The sequence below is a fragment of the Nelumbo nucifera genome, chromosome 7 (assembly GCF_055504915.1).
Source record: "Nelumbo nucifera cultivar China Antique chromosome 7, China Antique-T2T, whole genome shotgun sequence".
NCBI classification, from domain to species: Eukaryota; Viridiplantae; Streptophyta; class Magnoliopsida; order Proteales; family Nelumbonaceae; genus Nelumbo; species Nelumbo nucifera.
Genome location: NC_142655.1, coordinates 24,031,078 through 24,054,770, shown reverse-complemented (window position 1 = coordinate 24,054,770; position 23,693 = coordinate 24,031,078). Strand labels below are relative to the sequence as shown.

Sequence of the window (23,693 nt, the reverse complement as noted above, 5' to 3'; positions counted from 1 at the left end):
TATAGGGTACTAATTGGGAATTCTCCCTAAAAATAATAACACAATGGTTTGAAGAATGGAAAAATTGGATTGTTGAAGGATAATATTTTATGTCTTGTTTACTAGCTTTTACATTAATTTGTTTGTAGTCCTTGTTTCTAAGGCTCAGTTTGGAATGAGTACAAATGCAAATATATAGAGTGCAAAGCCTCATATTTTGTATTATTTTGTATGTAGTTACACTGTACATATTTGCATTTGTACTCTTTCCAAACTGAGCCTAATAAACTTTAATTCCACCATACATTTGGGGAACAGTGATAGGGGGAATTGATGCCAATAAAGGTATCGGTGTTTAGGTGGGGTGTTGGAAGTTTTTAAATTGTTTTAAGTGTACAGTGGAGTTAAAATTTCTGAGGTGGGTTTCAGTGAGGTCTTTCCTTTAATTTGATTCTAACCAAAATAATTAATACAGCAGAAAAAGCTAATTATGTTGGTTATCTCCATAAAGAAATTAATCAATCTAAGGGAACACATTTTACCAACTTTAGATGCTATACATGCTAGTTTATAATTTTAAATTATACGATATTAACCATCCTGTTCAAATTAAATTACATCAATGCAGTGTGTTTGCTCAGGGTTCTCAAAAACCAAATGAGCCTAATCTATACCTAGAAGATTCATATGTTACCATTCTCAACCAGTTAAGAAATCGGATTTGGTGCTTACAAAATTGTGCTCATATCATTCTCACAGCCCTTTTCAGTCTTGTATTGAGATTGAGAACATCTCCCTATGTATAAAAAGATAGAAGTATGGAGATATTCCCAGTACACGACTGAAAAGGACTGTAGGAACGGTGTGAACACAATTTTGTGAAGACTGAATCTGCTCTCACCACTTAACTGGTGGATGTAGCGGTATATATTCTTCTAGCCTTGAATCACTATAAATAGAAATTTAAGAGGCCGCTATGTCATTTAACCTATTTAGTAGGTAACTTTTTTACAAAAAAAAATGGCATAAAGAACTGAAAATTCAGTCATTTAAAAAAAAGAAAAGTCATTTCATGCCAAAACGAAAATGTAACCACTGGAGATCTATTCCATGGTTGGAATGGTTTGGTTTTCATGTTATTCCATGGTTCCTGGATGCATATCGATTCATTGTCAAATTTGAAAAACTCTCACCCATCCCTAGTTATTGCAACTAATTATCATAACTCTTAGTTGATGAACATAATTAGTACCAAATTAAATTCATATTTATTGCAATGATCTAAATTCTAACCCATAATTAGTGCTAATTCAAATGTACAATTAATGTAAAAAATCAAATTACATGCAGGTGTATAGAGTTAAGCCCAAGTTCCTATGTGAAATGCAAAAACCTTAACACCATACCATACTATATTTGTTTAAATAACACAAGTTTTTCACTTTTAACCTTTAATCCAATTTTACAATTTTATAAACTTTGACATTAGTATTTTTAAGTATTAATAAAATTTATGTTCTTTTATCTTTAATACTTGGGTCTCCGTCCGTTACCAAATATTCCCTAATAGTATCTTTGTAGTTTACAGTTCATATAAATTGTTATGTTAACCTTTTTATCGTTATTTTAACCTTAGATTTAGTATCATTTACGTATCTGGGATTTATGAAAGTTTCCTTAATGTATTATGGTATTTATGAAAGTGCATTCAGATTTTTCTACCATATCCATGTGTATTCAAAACATATTATAATATATACCCTAAAATTGCTTTGAAGGAAACATGTAAATCCCATAAATGCACCAATAACATTAAAACTATGGCTTAAATGATTAAAAATAAAGATACATAATAAACACATTTTAGTAATTATGTGAAATGTGAACTGTGAAGAACTAAGAATTTGAAGATAAATGAACACAAATTTTATTAAAACTTAAAAGCTGATTGCAAAGTTCATAAAATTGGATTAAAGAAAAAGCATTGAAACCTACATTGTATTAGCAAATGATATAGCGTGGTATAATGATAATGTTCTTGCATTTATGATTGAACACAACACTAATTCCGAATTACCAAAAAAGAACACTAATTCTGTGTTTGAATTACAATTTATTATAGGGTAAAATTTAGAATATTGCAACAAATATAATGAGATAGCACTAATTATGGTTTTGAAAGAGTTGCAATAATGGGGATACAACAAAACTGTTTTACCCCAGGACCGTTATTTCGTCAAAAACTGTTGATTTGGTCAGCAAACCACTGACCTAGGCAGTCAAACCATTTGAACCGTCCAATGATTTTGCCTGTTTCTTATTTTTTAAATTTTTTTATCAAAATAGGCCATCCATTCAGTTCAAACGGTCAGACCGTTCGACCCGAGAACCAGACCCCTGACTGGTTCATTATCCGATTTGATTTTAAAAACCTTGAATAGAACTAAGGGTCCATTTGATTCATAATTGAAATCAAAATCCCTAGATATAGGAGTCAGAATAGTCTATTCCCCCACCTTTTTTTGTTCATATGGGAATTGACTGGAATGAGATTATTTTTTCCCAAGGGAGGGAGGGAATGGCCATTCCCCCAATGAAAGAATACCATTCCATTAGAAATGGGAATCAGATTCTAATTCTACTCAACCAAACAGCTCGATATTCTAATTCTGACTCTAGATCCCTATTCCCACGAACCAATCAGACTCTAACTAGAAAAAATAATAAGTAGGGCTAACAGGCTAGACGAGAAAATTCTAAATTTAAGAGGAAGCATTACCAAAAAAATAAAAATAAAAATAAAAATACAGCCGATAGAGACCAGCACCGAGTAAAATGGTACCAAAACTGGATCACCCCAGATGTGCCATGTGTTGATCACTCAAGAGGCTGGGATACAATATGGAGATGGACTATTCCAAGGACCAAAGCGTGCTTAAGGCTCGCTCAGTTTGGAAGAATTACACATACAAATTTGTAGAGTGCAAAACCTTATATTTTGTAATATTTATGTATTTGTAAAGTACATATTTGTATTTGTAGTTTTGTACTCCTTCCAAACTGGGCCATGACGCAGGATCATCAAAGGTACTCAAGGCTCAGTTTGGAAGGAGTAATCCAAATATGTACAGTGCAAATAGATACAAAATAATAAAAAATACAAGATTTTGCACTCTACATATTTGTGTTTCTACTCCTTCCAAACTTAGCCTAAAAAGCATATTTGTACGTATCACCAGTTCCATTGGTGCAAACCAATCAGAAACAAATAACTGAACTTGGCCAATGGATATAAAGACAATATATAACCATTATCACAAAAAATCACCTTGAATACATGAAGCAGGAGAGAGAAGGAAAATTGCAACTGCCACAGAAAACTATATACAAAGAAAGGATAATCTTAGCTTCCTTCAAGTAGCATGAGCATGAGAAAACTGAACTATCTTGAAAACTTGGCGGCTACGTGCTCAGCAATTGCCAGGCTTGAAGTTAGACCAGGTGACTCTATTCCAAACAAGTTTACAAGACCTGGTATGCCATGGATCTCTTCACCCTGCAAAAGTGTTTCTTTTTTCTGAGAAAAATAATATGAAAGGGAAAACAATTTCAACACATATGTATATCTGGATTTGGAACAAAATAGAAAAGGAGGAGCATCAAAAACAGTTTTAAGTCATTGTTTTCTTTCTTGATCACTTGTTACCAAATGCAATACTTTAAAAGTGCTTTGGGTGACAGTGCAAAATCACTAAGAAAAGTAATCCAAGAAACCACCTTAACAACCAGATTCTTCATGTATATTTTTTTGTTTAATATGAAATTTGAAATCAAATTACATAATTTAGGAAAATTACTGATGACAAGTGTGTTGAACGGCTTGCCAGTTGGCTCCATTCACTTTAACAAAATACACCTTTCATATAATTTAAACTGGAGGACAGTGGTCTAAATAAAGTCACATGTGCACATGGACAAACACAAGATATATGATATAAAGTCAAATATATCCATTGAAACAGGCAATATATCCTTTAAGTTGTCTCTGTGGTCTTATTGTCAATCATATCAGAAAGAAGAATGCCCAAGTAATCAAAGTCAAAGAACAAATTTAAGGACCCTAGATGCCCCCCTGAAGACTACAAACCATAACCTAAATGAAGTAAATGGTTGAATCTAGTAACATTTCAAACAAATTTGGCTGAACTAGTACCATACAACCATCTACTAAGTGATGTTGGTTTCATTAGTGACATGACATACTGCGACAGATCTCTGTTAACTGTTTTATGGTTGTAACTAATGGTATTTGCCTAAACATTTTTATGGTTGTAGTGAATATAAATACTGAGACGAATAGAAGCAAGATTACAATGATAAATATAAATAAATGCATTTTACAAACTTAGAAGTAGCTTCAATTGGTGCAGGGAAATGGAAAGTTGACTAAGACAGTTTAGTCAATTGTCTTGAGTACCAATTATTGCACCCGAGAGAATATATCAAAGCTAAATGATATGCACCATTTTGTTATCAGAAACTTAATTGTGCCTGGAAAATTTCCTCATTTCACTGTATTCAAGCTCTCTGCTCTCATAAGAAAGAAAGAGCAAAGAGAAGGATCCTGGATCAGCTTCAGCATGTTACCTCGTGAATGGTTGATCAATTAATTTCCTGGATATTTATTTAGAATTTTGTCGCAAGGAACAGGATGGATGGATGCTTAGCGGGAAATCTGGTGAAGGTAAAAGTAGATGAAAGTATCTAGTGCTTTTAGTTCTGGTGAGTCCGCATGTATATATTGTGTATCAGTGTAATACTGTCTGTTATGCACCAAAGGTGCACAGTCAGTCACCATATAGAATAAAACTGGGAAAACACACTGGTTCCTTGATCCAAATCAGTAAAAGGATATTCATTAGAGTTGTTTAGGTAATACTAACAAATGATAGCAATACAATACACCAATACACACTCCAGTTTCCCGTGAGGTAGACATTAATAATTACACTTCTAATTTTCAATCTACAGTTGTCAACTTAGGGCCTAACGACCTTCTTATTAATATCAGTTTGAATTCTAGTATTCTACCTTCACTTGTGCTTACTATGTTTCAAATGCTTTCTTTTGAACTTTTCCTTATTCCCTTTTTCCAGATCCATGACACAACTACCATTTCCTTTTTGAGGTCAGATACTTTCATTTACCCTCAGTGTAAATGGAACTTCACTGCTAGTCTGCTACCCAATTTGATATTTCATTATTCACTATGAAGTTCTGATCTGATTCTGAGGGTACCAATGGAATGTGATCCTTCTCCTAACCATAAAAGGTAAAGGATGATACAGGTACAATAAAAGCTTTCTGTTTTACTAATTTTATGATTTTAAAAATATGATGCAGCATTCAAGTACTTACTGTTGTTGGACAGAGTCCTCAAAACTCTTCATTTTTCTTCACTATGAGAAATGAATCTTATGATCCTATGTAATGAAATCAAATCCGGATCTAGGTACATATGGTCAAAATATGACATATTGATAGCCCTAATGTAAGTTATTATTTACATGACCTGCACAAAGGAAAAGGTTCCAAATTTGTGATGTGTATTGTACTTTGAGCTAGATATCTCCCACACCAAATTTGACTCATTTCATGACCATAACCATCTAATCAAAGAAATTCTCCCGACATTATCCATATGCATTGTGGCCATTTCATGTAATTTGATTAAGGTCATATATGACCATAATTACCAAGGTGTGTTTTGTCTTGGATCAACTTTGTTTCTTCCACTGGCACAATAATATCTATTTAGCCAGAAATGGTCCATATAAATAATGCTTAGAAACTAGAACCCCAGAGGGAAAAAAAGTTACTTATCTAAAACAAAAAAAAGAACAAAAAAAAACTGATTTAAAGGTAAAAAGGGACTCTGCAAGAGAACCTGTACAACAAAATCAACAGGAGGTTGTCTAGGACCAGAGAGCTTTGGTCGAATTCCTGCATATCCTGGCTCTAAAGATCCATCCTTAAGGTTAGGATAATATCTCCTTATTTTTGGATAAAAACTCTCAACACGATCAGCATGAACGGAATAATCAAACCTGGAAAAAGAAAAACAGATAGATTTGCAAAAACTAGGTCAGTTTCAATTGGATATACATAATGGTGAAAATATTTTAATCATCTTTTGCAAGCAAAAAAGAGAAAAAGAAGAAGGAAACACCAAGATGAAGTTTCAACTTTACTGTTTATTTTTATGTGAAAGAAACATTCTGCACCTACTATGTTCTAGCCAACATGGAAATTTATATTAAGCAATGCTCGTTCCAGGAATATTTTAAGGAAAGGAAACAAATACAATAATAGTTTACTTTTATTGATAAAGCTAACGCTAAAATAAGAAGAAAAAAGAACATCTCAGGTGTGTTGGAAAGATAGAATCCTGAGGAAATTTATCCAATGCAACCAAGTCTCCATTTCATTTATTTCGAAAACATTCATTTAGGCCCGTCTCCAGTCCACCCCTCCCAAGACACTAGATAGCTGGGACTAACATTGGGTATGCCTTTTCAAATCTAAAACAACTCATACCAAGTTGCCTTCAGGCATAGTTGTTAAGCCATTGCCTAGGTGACAAAGTGCTCTCGGTTGGGTGCCTTGCCTAAGTGTCCACTGCTTATATTAAAAATGTGCTCACCAAGGTGACAAAAAATCACAAGGCAGTGCACCTTCTTGTGATATTATTATCATGGTTACATATTGCTATTATGTGTGTTAATACATCCTATCACATATTTTATATAGAATTTATGCTTTTCTCAAGGACTTCATCATTAAAACATTGAAGATACATGGGTTTTAAGAAGATAAAAAGAAAGACAGAAGGAAAAGGAGCTTCTCTAATGACTAGGACACAATCATTGGGAAAGAATATTAAACAACAATTTAGTTTCTTGGTTAAGCTACCGACAGAAAAGTTGGTAGTTAACAGGGAATCATGGAAGACACAACCAAGGTAAATACAATAACTAAGCATCATATCACCCTTCCCTGAAATAGGAACAAGGAGTCATCAACTACAGTGACTTCGTTTTTTGGCACAGGCACAGAGCTCAACTGATAGGAACGAGAGAATGAAAATATACCAATCATGTGATCTGAGGCACTATAAAAGTGGAGAGAAAAGAACTAATATTTAAAGGAAAAATGAGTAAAGATAGTAAACATAAAACTGAATGGTAGAACAGTTTCCAATTGTCCATTCCAAACATGATAGAAATGGCTAAAAATTCAAAAACCAGACATGAGAATTAATATTTGATCCTTGAATGGTTTAGCAGTGAAAGGTTGGGTCACCGAGTTGTTGACTGGATCAACAGTTTTTTGCAGGCAAGCAGTTTGGTACTAAAACAGACCTGGAATTCTGGCCCAGTGATGGGTTAACCAGACCAACAGGTCAGTTTGACTGCGGGTTGAAAAGTGGTGTGAGAATAAATGTTTAAACTAATACCAAGTTGATTAACAAAAGATTAAATAGGTGAATATTTGAGAGTCAAAAGAGAAAATAAAAAAAAAAGTAGGGAAGATAGAAAACTGGTGTGAGAATGAATTGCCCTCAGTCAAATAGATTTCTAGGTTTACAAATTGATGAAGAAAGATACTTAGATACCCCTGATTATAAAAAAATAATCCTCTCATATAAACTCAACACTCACAACTTGGTATTTTATTCATTGTATCACTATCAATTTTTGGGAGTAGAAAGAACAGTTTCTAGTTGAAAATTTGAAATCCTTCTTTTCGGCTTTAAGAACAAAAAACCTTAAGACTAAATTCAACAAAGCTTGATACCAACCATTTGGAGTCAATTATATGAATCCATGTGTTTAGCACTTCAAAACCCGTGTTAATCAATTGAAGTGGCTAGGAGAAACTTTTTTTGAAGATAAATAAAGAAGAAAATTTATTAAATAAGAAAGAGACACAAGGGTTCCAGGTGATAAGGCATCACCTACTGAAACAAAGAAAACAACCCATCAAATGAAACAAGAACAAGATCAAACAACCCCATTAACCGCTGTTTATTGAAATCCATAAATCAGAGCCAAAATCTTTTTTCTTGGATCCCTCAAACTCTGGAAGAACCAAAAACCAATCCAATACCCTCCAGCCAATGGAAGCACATAGCCACTCCTTGCTCTTCTTTTTATCATTAAAAATTCTTCTATTCTTCTCTTTCCACACCTCCCAACAGATTGCAAAAGGAATGCAGCTCCACATCATTTTTGCCTTCTTATTCCCATTAAATGCTGGCAACTGCTCAAAGATCTCCTTAGGCGACTGAGGATCCTATCCCCCCACCCTAAACAGTTGAAAGAAGAAGAACCAAATGCACCTTACAATACACAGTCCACCATTAAGTGCATAAAATCTTCAGATTCCGACTTGCAAAGAATGCATCTATTTACCAAGTAGAAACCTCTTCTCCTCAAATGGTCTTTGAGTAAGAATGCTATCCATTGCCTCCAGCCACGCAAAAGCTTCAACTCTAGGAGGAATTGGATTGCCCCACACACCTCCAATGGATCGGCCCTTTATGCTTTCCTTTGACTGAAAACTTGCCATTTATGCTTTCCTTTCACCACCTTGCATCGGCCCTGTCTGGATCAATCACCACCTCTTGGGAGTCCGGACAGAAGCACCACATTCTTCTATTTGTCTTTACTAAAGGTTCTGGCAGTGGTGAGTCAAGAAATTGAAAGGCTTCAGAGGGAGTTTTTGTGGATTGGAATGTAAAAGTAGCACAAAAGAAGTTCCATTTGGTAAGATGGGATTGGGTGTGTAAGGCAAAGAAAGATGGGGGGAGAAACTTTATGGACATGTATCTGCTTATTCATTTGCACAGTTGCATTTCTGTTAAACATCAAACAACTAGGTTCTTATGAGAAAGTCTGATAATCCTAGAAAGAATCTACTCAACAAAGCTTCAATCCAACCATTTGGGGTCAATTGTATGAACCCAAATGTGTTGATCAATTGAAGCAGCTGGGAGAAACTTTATGAACATGTATCTGCTTATTCCTTTGTATGGATGCATTTTTGTTAACACCAAACAGCTAGCTGTCTAAAAGAAAGCCTGACAATCCTAGTTATTTTCAGTAGCAGTAGCAGCAGCATGTTTGATCTCAGAAGACAACAGTTAAATATAATTGAAAATATCTGGCTCCTTACCAGTTTAATATGTTTTTTAAATGCTAGAAATCCCAAAATATTAATAATAAAAAGATTTAAAGAAAAAAAGATATAAAATATACTTATTCAAAAAGATAGATGCATCATCTATGTCTGTGATCCATTCTACATCTGGGCCAAATTTGACATGGCCATCCAAATCCAGTGTAACATGGACTCCAATGCCACCATCCTCAGGTATAGGATAAATCAAATGTTTGAAAGGAGGAGTCTTAACATTTGATAACGTGAAGTAGCAACCACGAGCAAAATAAGAAGCAGGAACAATGCCAGGTGAAAGGCCACTGAATCTTTTTGCAAGGAATGGAGCACTCAAACCTGCAGAGTTCACTACAAGCCTGGGGATGAGGATAAGATCTGGGAGAAGTGGAGACTTGCTAATGCAGTTTTCAAGATCCTTCCTTTCAGAAATATGGAGAAACATGCGATTATCTTCAAGATGGCCTCCAATAACAGTAGTATTGTAGCAGAAATTTGCTCTATGATTCTCAGCATCCCCCTGGATCCACATTGCCATGAGCATCCCTGTTAATATGAAGTAATTACCCTAGCATTTGTAAACTGGAAGAGAATAAGTCAAACACATCTATTTGATGTCTTAAAAAAGCTTTCTTTTCTTTTATAGGAAAAAACAAAATCTACTTGATGAGCCATTATAGGGTAAGACACAAACCAATCCAAAGAAGAAAGAAGAAATTACATACCACTAAAGATAGCATGAGTGAATGGGTATCAACTATCCCAGTAGAAGGTGATATTACTGCTTTCACGCATTGCAGTTCTGGTTCAATCTGCATAGCATCAGAACCTTCAATCATCCTCAGATCTTTAACCCCATTTTCTATCCCACGATCCAGAATGTCATTCAACTTCGGAATCTCTGAGGATCCAGTAGCAACAATGAGTTTACCGACTCGTGTATGAGGGACCCCATGTTCAGAGCAATACTTGTACAGAAGGTCTCTCCCTCTTATACAAAAACTTGCCTATGAAATAAATGCACATTAGATTTTCCAGTTTACTGGTCATTGAACCTAAAAACAGCACCCCAAAATTTATTCTAGAAAAGAACATAGATTTATATAGAACGCAAATGAACTGAAGGTGGTTTGTGGAACTATTCAACATGTTCCTTCTAATGTCCAAAAGTATTCATTTAGGATCATCATTTTCTTTTTTCCTTTTTGAATAAAGGTGATATCGATATCCAGTCCATCCTACCAAAGACTCCAAATAGTTGGGACACATTAGATGATAGCCTTTCTTTATTTTTGAATATGTTATAGTTCTTTTTTTTTATAACTGATAAAAGGAAATTGTATTACTATAAAGGAAGGCAAGATACCCTCAAACTGTACAAAAAGTAAGTACAGATATAACATCAAAATATATAACTATATGTCATCAGTCTTAAAATAAAAACCAAAAAATGATGGGTGCCCACTCATTCCTGAATCTTTTTTTTTTTCTTTTTTGATGAGTAATGCAATAAGTCTTGTCTGTTCACTCCCTTTCACTCATTCCTGAATCATTAAGTGAGACACAAGAGAACAAACTTAATGCCTGGGCCATATCATAAGTGTTAGGCAATGTATGCCCTCAGCTCCAACAGGAATGATGTAAACTGATATTTGTTGTTGAATAAATCCAATTCATTATTGTTTCATGTGTATATGGTATGTTTCTGTGTGATACCCCTTAAGCTAGACATTTATGAGACTTATGTTAACTTAAAATGTTCTCAGCCAATTGATAAACTTGGGGAGTTTATCATGCCAAGGTGACACTCTTGTACTGTCGAAATGTAGTAGTCTATCTCAATTGCTTGAGTTAGACCTAAGGTACTATGAGTGGGTGTTTGGAAAACACTGGAAGGATTGGATTGTCCAAGATTGGGAAATGAAAATGCTTGCTGGTTGGAAAGAAACTTTGAAGAAAATGAGATTAGAAGGGCAGTATTTTTGATGGATAGGTCTAAGGCGACAGGCCTAGGTGATTTTACAATGGCCTTTTATCAAGATTGCTGGAAGACTTTTAAAGAAGATCTTTGTGAGGTGTTTAGAGAGTTTGCAAACAATCATATAGTAAGCCCAGGAGTCAATGCTACTTTCCTGGTTGTCCCTAAGAAGGTTAATGCTATCCTCCCTAAGGATTTTAGACCAATAAGCATGGCAACTAGTATCTACAAAATCTTAGCTAAGGTGTTGTCTTTGAGGATTAAAGAGGTTCTTCCTTCCCTAATCAGAAAATACCAAGGGGCTTTTATACAAGAGAAGCAAATTACAGACCAAATCTTGGTAGCTAATGAATGCCTGGGAGAAATAAGATCCAAAAAGAAGGGATTTGTTTGCAAGCTTGAACTAGAAAAGGCCTATGATTTAGTGGATTGGCATTTCCTTTTACAAGTTTTGAGGAAGTGAGGTTTTGGAGAAACTTAGTGCCAGACTGCTAGTGGATTTTTGGTTGTGTGAGTTAGGGGTGGAAAAGGATTTTTTTCCCAGCTTGTAGGAGTAATAAGGCAAGGGGACCCTCTCTTGCCCTTTTTTCACCTTGTTAATTGATGTGCTAAGTAGAACGATCTCGAAGGCTGATAGGGAGAATTTAGTAAATGGTTGGAAAATAGAAAACAGGCAAGACTAAAGTGTCAGTCACCCATCTTCAATTTGCAGATGATATTTTAGTTTTTGGTGAAGGAGGGGACCTGGAGAAGATAAGGAATCTAAAGTTGTTGGTGAAAAGGTTTGAAAGTGTGTCCAATTTGAGAGTTAACCTTGAAAAGAGCAGTGTGGCAGGGATAAATTTGGATAATAGAGAGGTGGAGGCGATTGCAGGGTGTTTAGAGTGTTCTATAGCTACTTGGCCCATGACCTACCTAGGACTTCCTTTAGGGGCAAACCCCAAGGAAAGCAGTTTCTAGTGCCCGGTATTAGAGAAGTTTGAGAAGAGATTGGCTTCTTGGAAGAAGAATTATATTTCTTTGGGGGGTAGGATTACCCTAATTAGAGCCACCCTATCTAACCTACCAACTTATTTCTTGTCAGTCTTTAGGATTCCCTCTAGAGAAGCTAAGAAGCTAGAAAAGTTAACAAGGGACTTCCTTTGGGAATCGAGGGAAAGTAGGAAGAATCATCTTGTGAAGTGGGAGGTGGTGTGTGTAGAGAAGATGGGTCGAATGGCCCATAGGCTGTTTATCTTTTATGTTCTTTGCTATAATGGGCCTTAATCTGGGCCTATCCTTTCTTATGTTATGTTCATTTAATTTTCTGCCCAACTAAGGGCTTCTCTATAAATTACCAAAGTTTAACTTAATAAAATAGAATTAAGGGTGTAAGAGAAGAGATTATGTTCGAAAATCTCTCTCTTTGAACCCTAGTTGCCACCACCTTCTTCATCTTCTCCCTTCTAGAATTCTGATTTCTGCTATTTTCTTTTGATTTTTTGCATCTTTCTAAACAGTCCTTTTCCACTCAAAAGGTTGTTTTTCTTCTTGGTATCAGAGCAGGCTTGTTTTTTTTTTTCTTTTTCACCTTTTTTTTCCCATACACAATGTGTATGGAGAACTGAATCGTATGAATAGTTAAAGGCACCTTTTTCAGCCCAGTTATTAGTGGTTTCTGGAGAGAAGAGGACTGACTTTGTCGCCCCCTTGACAGATTCAGGGGTGTTGCCCGAAATCTAGATGCGGGCCCCACAGGGAGTTTGACCTGGGCGCTCAGTGACTGAAGGCTTTCTTATTCTCCTTCTTGAAGATCGAATCAAGTGGTTTGGTGTTCTGTGAAGTCTACAAGGAGCGGCTGAATTTTCTCTATTTCTCCCAACTTCTGGGTGTGACACAGATTACTGGTACGGCTGCATAAAGGCTGGCTCACAACACAGTTTTTGCTCTATCTTCATTTGGTGTTTTTTGAAGTTACTTGAAATCTTTTTGAGGTGTTTAAGAAGATGAACCCATCAGACATTGAAAACAAACATATTGTTGAATCCGGACAGGTTCCAGGAGCCTCTGTAGACTCTCTACTGGTTGTGACCATAGCCAAGCTGGATGGAACTAATTATCTGGCTTGGTCACAATCAGTAAAGATTCATATTTGTAGTAGAGGCAAGTGGAGTTTTATTTCTGGAAGCAAAAAGGCTCCTTCGAAAGATGATCCATCATATGAAAAGTGGGTGCAAGAAAATTATACTGTTATTGGGTGGCTTGTAAACTCAATGTAGCCACAAATTAGTCAGCACTATTTGTGGATGAACTCAGCAAAGGAAATTTGGGATAGTATTGTTGAAACCTATTCCCAAAAATTAAATGTGGCCAGAGCTTACAAGTTGAGAAGTGATGTGAAGAATTTAAGACAGGGGGAGAAACCATTAGTTGTATACTTCTCAACACTGAAGTCTTTATGGCAAGAAATAGATTTGATAGAAGCTGTAACTTGGGACACCACTAATGATGCTGAGACCTACAGAAAATTGGTTGAGAGAAATAGGGTGTTTGAGTTTTTGACAGGACTAAATCCAGAGTATGATATTACAAAGCAAAATATTTTATCCAAGGATAGCGTCTCACTGTCTCAGGCATATGCCTTGGTAAGTAGTGAAGAAAGCAGGAGACTTGTCTAGGTCCAAGGGGCTGGTCTTAATGATCACTTTGCTAATATGGGAATGAAACCAAAGGGGGTTGCAGGAACTCCAAGTAGATCAGGGAAGAAAAAGATTGTTTGTGAATACTGTAAAAAGCCAAAACACACTAAAGACAAGTGCTGGAAATTGCATTCTGAGCTACTACCACTTCGGTTCCAGAAGAAGCTTGATAATAAAAGGGTTGGGAGTGCTAATGTTGCTGCTAGTTCAGATATTGACAGGTACCAAACTGAAGAGATGTCGGCTAGTGTGCAATTAGCTGCTATGAAGGCTGAATATGAGAAGTTTGGGAGGATGATTAGTCACCTAGAGGGTGTGGCCTCTTCTTCCAACCCTTCAAAGAACTTAACCTCTTCTGCATTTGCTCATTCAGGTATACGGGCTTCTACCAATCATGCAACCATTTCAGGTAATTGTAGGATCCCTTGGATTATTGATTCTGGGGTTTCTGATCATATGACCAGCATTTCTACTTTGTTTGTTTCATATGATTTCCTGGATGTGACAAAATCACCCTAGCCAATGGCTCTCTTGCCCCTATCTCCGGCAAGGGAACCATCAAGGCTACAGACTCCTTGGTTCTTCCTTCTGCTCTTCATGTACCTAAACAAAATACAAACCTGTTATCTGTAAGTAGCCTAACTAAGTCATTAAACTGTTGTGTAACCTTCTTCCCTTCCTACTGTGTTTTTCAGGATCTGGAGTCTCAGAAGGTGATTGGGAGTGGCCGTGAGGCGAATGGAATATACCTGCTAGATACTCCTGGACAGTGCCATGAACAACCTAAAAAAGATGCTTTTGGGTCTACATCTTAGGAGTCTATTAGTCGAGTCATGTTATGTCATTTTCGTTTGGGTCATCTTTCCTTTTCTGCATTGAGTCATTTATTCCCAGAACTGTTTAAGGGAATTAGTTTGTCTAGTCTTCATTGTGAGTCTTGTGAACTGTCAAATCATTATACAAACAGTTATCCTTTGAGTAATAAAAGATCTTCTTCTCCTTTTAATATTGTGCACTCTGATGTGTGGGGGCCTTATCATTGACCCTCTATGGGTGGATACAAATATTTTATCTTGTTCATTGATGACTTTTCCCGATTCACTTGGATATTTTTTATGAAGTCCCGTGATGAAGTTCCAAGACTTGTGAGACAATTCCATGAATTTTTCCTAACCCAGTTTGATACCAGGATTAAAATTTTCAGATCCGACAATGCAAAAGAATATTTTGAGAAAAACTTGTCCTGCTATCTTACTGATTTAGGGGTTATTCATCAAAAATCCTGTGTTAGGACCCCAGAACAGAATGGAGTTGCTAAAAGGAAAAATAAACATATTGTTGAACTTGCAAGAAGTATCCTATTTGCCTCACATGTCCCTACAAAGTTTTGGGGTGATGCTGTTCTCACTGCTACCTACCTTATAAACCGTATGCCATCCAGGGTTTTAGGGTTTAAGTCTCCCTTCAATCTCCTTCATCCGGACAAGGATCTTTTTCCTATTCCTCTTCGTGTCTTTGGCTGCACCTGTTATGTACATATTCCAAGTGTCCAAAGACATAAATTTGAACCAAAAGCCCACAAGTGTATCTTCCTTGGTTATTCCCCCACACAGAAGGGTTACTGTTGTTTTGATCCGAAAGTTGGTACTCGGTATGTCTCAATGGATGTCACATTTGATGAGCTTTCTTCCTTTTATGGTTCCTCTCTGGAGAGACATTGTCCAAAGGGGGAGAATTTGTCACAGGTGTTTGCTCTTCCCCTTCCTATCCCAGTTGAGTTTTTTGATGAGTCTATTCCTCCTTCAAATGAATCAAGGGAGGATCGGTCACTTCACTCTCATTCCAGTGTTCCCATTCCTCCCCCTTTACCTCTGCGCCCTCTTTTTAATCCCAGGATGTATCAAAGGCAAAAAACCAGAAATGAGCAGGTTGTTTCCCCTACAACACATGAGCCTCATGCACTTTCAGTCACAAATGAGACAACAGGTACTGTTACAGCCCCTTTGGTTCCATCCTTCCCAGACCTTGATATCCCCATTGCTATTAGGAAAGGAAAAAAGAAATGTACTACACATTGCATTTCCAAACACCTTTCTTATAGTTTGCTCTCTCCTTCATATTTTGCCTACCTTTCTTCTGTTACCTCTAACCCAATTCCCAGGTCTGTGTTAGAAGCTCTTAATATTTCAGAATGGAGGGATGCTATGAGAACAGAAATTGATGCCCTGCACAAGAATGACACTTGGGAAGTGGTTGATTTGCCTAAAAGGAAGGATCTAGTAGGATATAAGTGGGTCTTTACTATAAAATATCATGCTAATGACACCATTGAAAGGTACAAAGCTAGGCTGGTTGCAAAAGGTTATACATAGACATATGGGATTGATTATCTGGAGACCTTTGCCCCAGTTGCCAAGATGACTTCTATGAGAGTTCTTCTATCTTTGGCTGCATACTCAGACTGGCCACTTTACCAACTGGATGTAAAGAATGTTTTTCTAAATGGAGAATTACATGAGGATGTTTATATGTCTCTTCCTTCAGGGATGTATGAAACAGATATGAAAGGAAAGGTCTGTAGGCTGAAGAGATCTCTTTATGAACTTAAACAGTCCCCTAGAGCATGGTTTGAAAGGTTTAGGACTGCCCTTGTTAACTTTGGCTATATACAGACACAGTCTGATCATACACTCTTTGTGAAGAGGAGAGGATTCTTGGCTATTTACTTGATTGTGTATGTTGATGATATTGTTGTGACTAGTAATGATGTCTCTGGAATTAATGATCTCAAATCTTTCCTTCATATAGAGTTTGAGATCAAAGATCTAGAGGAATTGAGATACTTTCTTGGCATAGAAGTTGCTATATCCAAGGATGGGATTCTTATCTCTCAGAGGAAGTATGTTCTTGATTTGCTCACTGAAACAGGGAAGATGGGTGCTAGACCAGTTGCTACTCCTATTGCTATGAGCCATAAACTCTCTGCTTTAGATGGAATATTGTTAGAGGTCAAGGGAGTCTTCCAGAGACTACTTGGAAAACTTCTTTATCTATGCATGACTCGGCCAGACATTGCATATGATGTCAGCTGCATCAGTCAGTTCATGCATGCCCCCAGGGATACTCATATGGCAGCAGCAGAGCGGATTCTGTGTTATTTGAAGGGCTCCCCTGGAAAGGGAATTCTATTTGCCAAGCATGGCCATATGAAACTTGAAGCCTACACAGATGCTGATTGGGCTGGAAACATTAATGACGGAAGATCTACCTCTAGGTACTATAGCTTGGTGGCTAGTAACATTGTCTCTTGGAGAAGCAAGAAACAATCTGTTGTTGCTCGATCTTCATCCGAAGCTGAATACCGAGCCATGGCACATGGAGTTTCTGAACTATTGTGGCTTAAATCATTGATGGAGGAACTGGGTATTGAGCATGATAAGCCAATGATGTTATACTGTGATAATCAGGCAGCCATCAACATTGCTCACAATCCAGTGCAACATGACAAAACTAAGCATATTGAAATTAACAGACACTTCATTCGAGAAAGAGTGGCTTCTGGTGAAGTGTGTCTACCTTTCATCACCTCTGAAGGACAGTTAGCAAATTTCCTCACCAAGGGCATTCCCAAGGCTAAACTTCAGCATGATACTGGCAAGCTTGGCATGATTGACATCTATGCTCAGCTTGAGGGGGAGTGTAGAGAAGATGGGCCGAATGGCCCATAGGCTGTTTATCTTTTACGTTCTTTGTTGTAATGGGCCTTAATCTGGGCCTATCCTTTCTTATGTTATGTTCTTTTAATTTTCTACTCAACTAAGGGCTTCTCTGTAAATTACCAAAGTTTAACTTAATAAAATAGAATTAAGGGTGTAAGAGAAGAGATTATGTTCGAAAATCTCTCTCTGAACCCTAGTTGCCGCCACCTTCTTCTTCATCTTCTCCCTTCTAGAATTCTGATTTTTGCTATTTTCTTTTGATTTTTTGCATCTTCCTAAACAGTCCTTTTCCTCTCAAAAGGTTGTTTTTTTTTTTCTGTGTGCAAAAGTAAAGAAGAGGGAGGTCTAGGAATAGGGAACTTGATGCAAAAGAATACGGTTTTGTTTGGGAAATGGCTATGGAGATGGCCATTAGGGAGAGAAAGATTGTGGTTTAAGGTGATAGGAAGTATTCATGGCCACTCAGAGAACGGATGGGATGTTGGGGTCTCTTGGCGAGCAACGTTGGCAACACCTTGGAAGGCAATCCGCAATGCCCTCTCTCAACTTAACAATTTTCTCAAGTATGATGTGTATACTGGTAATTTGGTTCTCTTTTAGGAAGATATTTGGGTTGAAGAGGCTCCTTTGAAGGACCTCTTTCCATCTTTATACACTATCTCCCGGTACAAGAAAAAGTTTTTTTTTATCAATAACACAATTCATTACGTAATTTCAATAAAAATTACAATTAGGAAGACAAACTTTCTTATTTTCCAAATACAGTTGAGACCCAAGAAAGGAAAAGAAAAGAGAAAAAAGAGAAAGAGAAAGGGAAAGAAGAATAAAATTACAGTTGTGCCCAAAACATTGACTCCCTCTCCACTCCTTGTTTAGCTAACCCATCAGCAAAAGAATTAGTTGACCTTTTTACCCAAATAATTTTAACTTCCATTCCTCGAACCAGCAATCTAAATTTCCTCCTCACATTACTATGATGACATAAACCACTATTGTCTTTATTCAGCCATCCTACCACCACCTCTGAATCCCCCTCAATTATGAGTTTGTTAATATTCATCTCCCTATCTTTCTGGATTCCTTCCATAACTGCATGGATCTCGGCTCTAAGAGAGTCACCCACTCCAATTGGGCCTGAAAACATGGCTAAGACAACCCCATTTTCATCCCTGAAAACACCCCCAATCCCTAATTGTCCAAGATTCCCTCTGCAACTTCCATCAAAGTTTAATTTTATGAAACCTGCAGGTGGGGGGTCCAATTCACATTCATCACTATTTTGGTCTGGGAACATTTAGCAATCTCACCCCAAATCCTTAACATGTCATCCATTGTATAATCTGTGAATAGCTCTAGGGAATATCCTTATAAGGATCAACGCCCTTAGTTCTTCAGCACCTCTCTTTACTTCAGAGAATATCCTAGAGTTTCTTTCTTCCCATAAGGACCAACAAACCGCAGCCCTCAGTCCTCTCCACATAACCCTTCCCCTTTTCATATGCCACTTGAAAAAAGAAGGGGAAAACATATTATGCAAATTTAATGGAGGGCTCTAGTTACGCCCAAATAGGGAGAAAGCCCACTCCCAAATAGACTTAGCAAATTGGCAAGACACTATTAGATGAAAACCAATCTCCCCATCAGCTTTACAAAGAACACACCAGTGAGGGGACAAGCAAATATTGGGTCTTTTCTTTCGGAGTAGATCACTAGTGTTGAATCTTTCCAGAAAAGGCTTCCTAGCAAAAACTACCAACCCTGGGAGGAATTGGTCTACACCAAACCTCATTAACAGGAAAAGGAAGGGCTATAGGACTAGTTGACTGGTTTAAAACTTTGAAGAAAGGGGCACAGAAGAAAGAACTAGTGGAGGTGGGGGTCCAGATTCTAGAGTCCACCTTAGTAGGGTCTAAGAAAATATTGTCCAGAAGCTGAAGGAGATTCGAGATATTATCAAGGTCTAAGTCTCTCATTGCCCTTCGCAAACCCAAATTCCACCCAAAACTAGAGATGGAAGAGGAAGGGGTGATGAAAGAGGAAACTGGCTCATTTTTAAAGTCAGATAGGGCATACAAAGAAGGAAACTGGTCCATTAGGGGGCACCCCCCACCCAAGTATGTTCCCAAAATTTTATGGAATTGCCTGAATTCAAATCATACCTGATAAGAGGGGAAAAAATTGGTAACTCATGGATGGCTTTCCAAGGTGAAGTGCTTGTGGTCCTAGCTCGAATTCCCACATCCCATCCATTCAGCTCCAGTCCATGTATGCTTGCCACTATCTTGGCCCACAATTTCTCCTTCTCTAATGGGAATCTCCACGGCCATTTCCCTAGAAGGGCCAAATTCTTTTTTTCTAATGTTCCCGAGACCCAAGCCACCACTGTCTTCTCTTCTCCCGATTCCCAAAGGAAGTCTCTCATCATCTTTTCCAATATGTTAGAAACCCTAACTGGGATTTTGATCATTGAAAGTACAAGAAAGAGCTTGTTTCTTCTTTTTTCTCCCCTTTGGAATCTCCATTGACTCTAGTTTGGGAATTTGGGTTTCGACAAGGTCTAAGGGGTGAAGAGATTGTGAGGCTCTCTTGCCTTTTGAGTACCCTTGAAAAGTTTTGTTTGGGCCCCATGAAATTAGATAAAAGGTTTTGGAACCTTGTGCCCTCGGGTAGATTTTCTTGTGCCTCTTTCTTCAAGGCCCTCTGTTGTCCAATGTCTACTCCTCCTTTCCCTTTTAAGGAGGTATGGTGCAAGCCTGTTCCCCCTAAGGTCTTGGCTTTTTGTTGGGAAGTGTTTTATGGGAAAGTAAACACCTTGGGTAATCTACAAAGGAAAAGGCCCTATCTCTACATTTCACCCAATTGGTGTACCCTTTGCAGATCCCATGGTGAGGACTGCAACCATTTACCAATTTCTTTATTGTTACAGCAGATTTGTGGGATTGGCTCTTCTTGATTTTTGGATGCAGGTGGAATAGTCCAGCAGATGTAAGCTTACTTTTTGACCCTTCTACCTTTGCTTGGCGCCATCGAAGAGGAAGAATAATGTGGCGGGTTTCAAGGGAAGCAACACTGCTTTGGATAGTGTGGGAAGAAAGGAATGCCAGAATATTCCAAAAGAAGGTGCAAAGCCAACAAGACTTGAAGGAATGTATCCCATACAAGGCTATAGTGTGGCTAAAATCTTCGGAGTTATTTTAGCGGTTTTCTTTTAATGACCTGTGGAGGCATTGGGTAGAAGTGGCAAGCAGTTCCTCATTGAAGACAAAGATGCACATGAGATGGGTACCCCGACCTAAAGGCTTCTTGAAATTAAATTTTGATGGGAGTAGCCTGGGCAACCCAGGCCCTTCTGGGATGGGAGGGGTTATAAGGAATGGAAGTGGTCCTGTGGCTCTTCTATTTTCAGGCCCATTAGGTGAGGGGGACTCCACGAGGGCAGAACTATTAGCTGCACAACAAGGGGTACAGCTTGCTATACATATAGGAGTGGAGCAACTACTAATAAAAGGTGATTCTAAGGTGGTTGTGGGGTGGTTACAGAACCCAGAGACTGCACTTTGGTGCTTCAGAAATGAACTTAAAAGATTCAAATGCTTGACGAGAAACTTGCATGTTAGAATACAATGGGTAGGGAGATCCGCCAATGCTATGGCTGACTGCTTAGCCAAGCAAGGGGCAACCGAGGAGCATTGTATTGGGCTCAGATGTAATCCTTTTTAGTGTTTGATGGGTTGGAGAGGTCGCAGCTCGTGCCTCTCCAAGTGTCTCCTGTAATGGTTGCTCTTGATTTCTTCTTCTAATAAATTCTTCATTTATCCAAAAAAAAAAGAAAAACACTGAACGAGACTGCTTCCAATTTAATCCATCATGCCCCGGTGATTTATCTCCATCTATCTCCTTTATCACCTCCCACACCTCCACTTTATTGAACAGTAAGGAGTGTGGTGAGAATCAGAGGAGAAAAGATGGCCAGAATAATCTAGAGCTGTCTTCCATTTTCCATTTGCTGGAATGTATTGAAGGAAAGGAACAGAAGACTTTTTGAACATAAGGAATGGAAGCTGGACAAATTGGTGGCAGCTGTTGGCAAATCTGTTGCAGATTGGGTTTTGATATTGCCTGAGTTTTCTCAGGTCAAGAGAGTAGACATAGGAGAAAGCTTATGGGAGGTGGTGGGATTTCAAAATTATGATATGGATAATTGAAAATATGTTATTGATGTACTTGCTGCTGTTGTTAGGTGCTACCTTAACACCAAGCCAGATTGTACTTTATTGTTCTTTTACTCATCAAAAAAAAAAAACCTTTGTATTGCCCCGGTTATCCAAGAATCCCCATTCTCATCTCCAAACCTAATTGTATTAAATCTCCACCTATGGCCCTCGAGCTAACAAACTGTCTTCTAGTTTCCAATAGATCTTAACATAGTCCTGCCTCTATTGGCATCCCTATTTGGGCCATAGATATTAGGGATGATTCCCTTGAAACCATCAGCAAAGATGAATTCTACAATCACCAAGTGTTCCCTGATTCTATACAAGGTTAATTTGCATTTGCTCCTAGCTATCCCGTTAACTGGCTTTGCAAAGCCAAGATGAATTCTACAGATACAAGGACAATTTGCATTTTCTCCCATAGTGATGATCACCCTTGCTATCCTGTTAAGTGGCTTTGCATCCCAGTCTAATAGTCTATCCCCACATACACTCTTAGTGATGACAGCATCCGTTTCATAATCCTTGTTTCCTATAACAGCAAAACATCCAGCTTCTAGTGCTTGATGAAAACACAAACAATCGCCTTTTCTCTAAGCACAAACCTCTGATATTCCAAGAGATAAGCTAAATGTTTTCCATGGGTAACTTGTATGAGATCCATTAGCAAACTCCATTATTCCTCCTCCTACGCCTAGCAGAACCCTCAAGGTTGCCTGTCCTATCATTTAAACCTCAAGTGAACCGAAGGCTCTCCCAGCTCTTCTTGTTAGCTCATCTACCCTTCTTGGCATTTATGTGACCCCTTTCTTCCAATGCTCTATATGTTCAATTGCACTCATGACTCAACAGCTTTATTTTTTTCTTCCTCAAGACCCTTGAACGACACTCCTAGAAACTCCTCAGTCCACATAACCTAACCTGAAGCCGTTGATTCCTCGCCCTTTTCTTTTGGTACCCCAAAAAGCTTCCCTCTGTTTCCCTCTCTCCCATTGACCCCCTCTCCTGCTCTGCCCCCTCCATAACCTTCAGACGCCATTTTTGTCCCAATCCTCGATTCTCCTCAGTCCTCACTCAAGTGGGATCCGTTACTTGGGTTGAAATGACAACCTTGGTTCCTACTTATTTCTGGGAGCAAAGGCAAACCAAAATGTACACTCAGCTTAATTGCACTTCCATACACTTACATCAGTGCAAATGAGCATAAACTCAGGAACAGGTCTCGGTTCATTTCTTTCATAGCTCCCATCTAGGCCAACGGTTCAAGTGGTTTGGACTTTGAACCCATTTCCTTCCATGGCACAATTAAATAGTCTGACCTTATAGAGAGATGTCTGGCAATGGTTTCTTTTTCTTTTTTTTTGGGGGGGAATGAAACAGAACCCAAAGACCAAAGACAATAAATCCGAGATGGGTATCTATTAGTATTAACTCGTACCTTAAGAGACTTGGGAGGGTAATAAATCCCAGCATGGATGACTTCGCTGTTGCGTGAACTGGTTCCAGTACCGAAAGTGGAAGCAGATTCGATCACCAAAACCTCTCTACCCTTCAAAGCTAGCTCTCTTGCCACTGCAATTCCGACCACCCCAGCTCCAATCACAACACAATCGACCGCTTCTTTCGGTGTATTCCCGAGATAGGTACTTAAATTCCGTGATTTCACGCATCTAGATATGTTTTTTATAGGTTTGCTCAAGTTCCGTAACATGGAATCGAGCATCTTTCGATTTTCGAATAGTCAGTCGCGATCAACCTAGGGCGTGACAACTGCCGATTTATTTTTCTGACTTCGTTTTGGACAGTCTCCACTCAGCACTCTCCAAGTCTCGGAAGACAATGGAGACAGATGTATAGTTGTATGCCACGGCCAAAGCAGATTAGGGGT

At 38.1% G+C, this 23,693-nt stretch overlaps 1 protein-coding gene across 2 annotated transcripts; it reads right to left on the bottom strand.

The window, feature by feature from the left end:
* Window positions 1-3,252: 3,252 nt before the first annotated feature.
* Window positions 3,253-23,693, bottom strand: LOC104593510 (FAD-dependent oxidoreductase family protein). 2 transcript variants are annotated; one of them, XM_088892185.1, is made up of 5 exons: window positions 23,244-23,693; window positions 9,942-10,223; window positions 9,300-9,784; window positions 5,927-6,086; window positions 3,253-3,535 (listed from the first exon to the last, which is right to left on the bottom strand). In XM_088892185.1, the coding sequence occupies exons 1-5, from the start codon at window positions 23,526-23,528 to the stop codon at window positions 3,422-3,424; spliced, it is 1,326 nt and encodes a 441-aa protein (XP_088748311.1). In that variant the 5' UTR covers window positions 23,529-23,693; the 3' UTR covers window positions 3,253-3,421. The 2 variants fall into 2 exon arrangements, with proteins under 2 accessions (XP_088748311.1, XP_010251693.1); XM_010253391.3 differs by having other exon boundaries at window positions 9,300-9,736; window positions 23,244-23,684.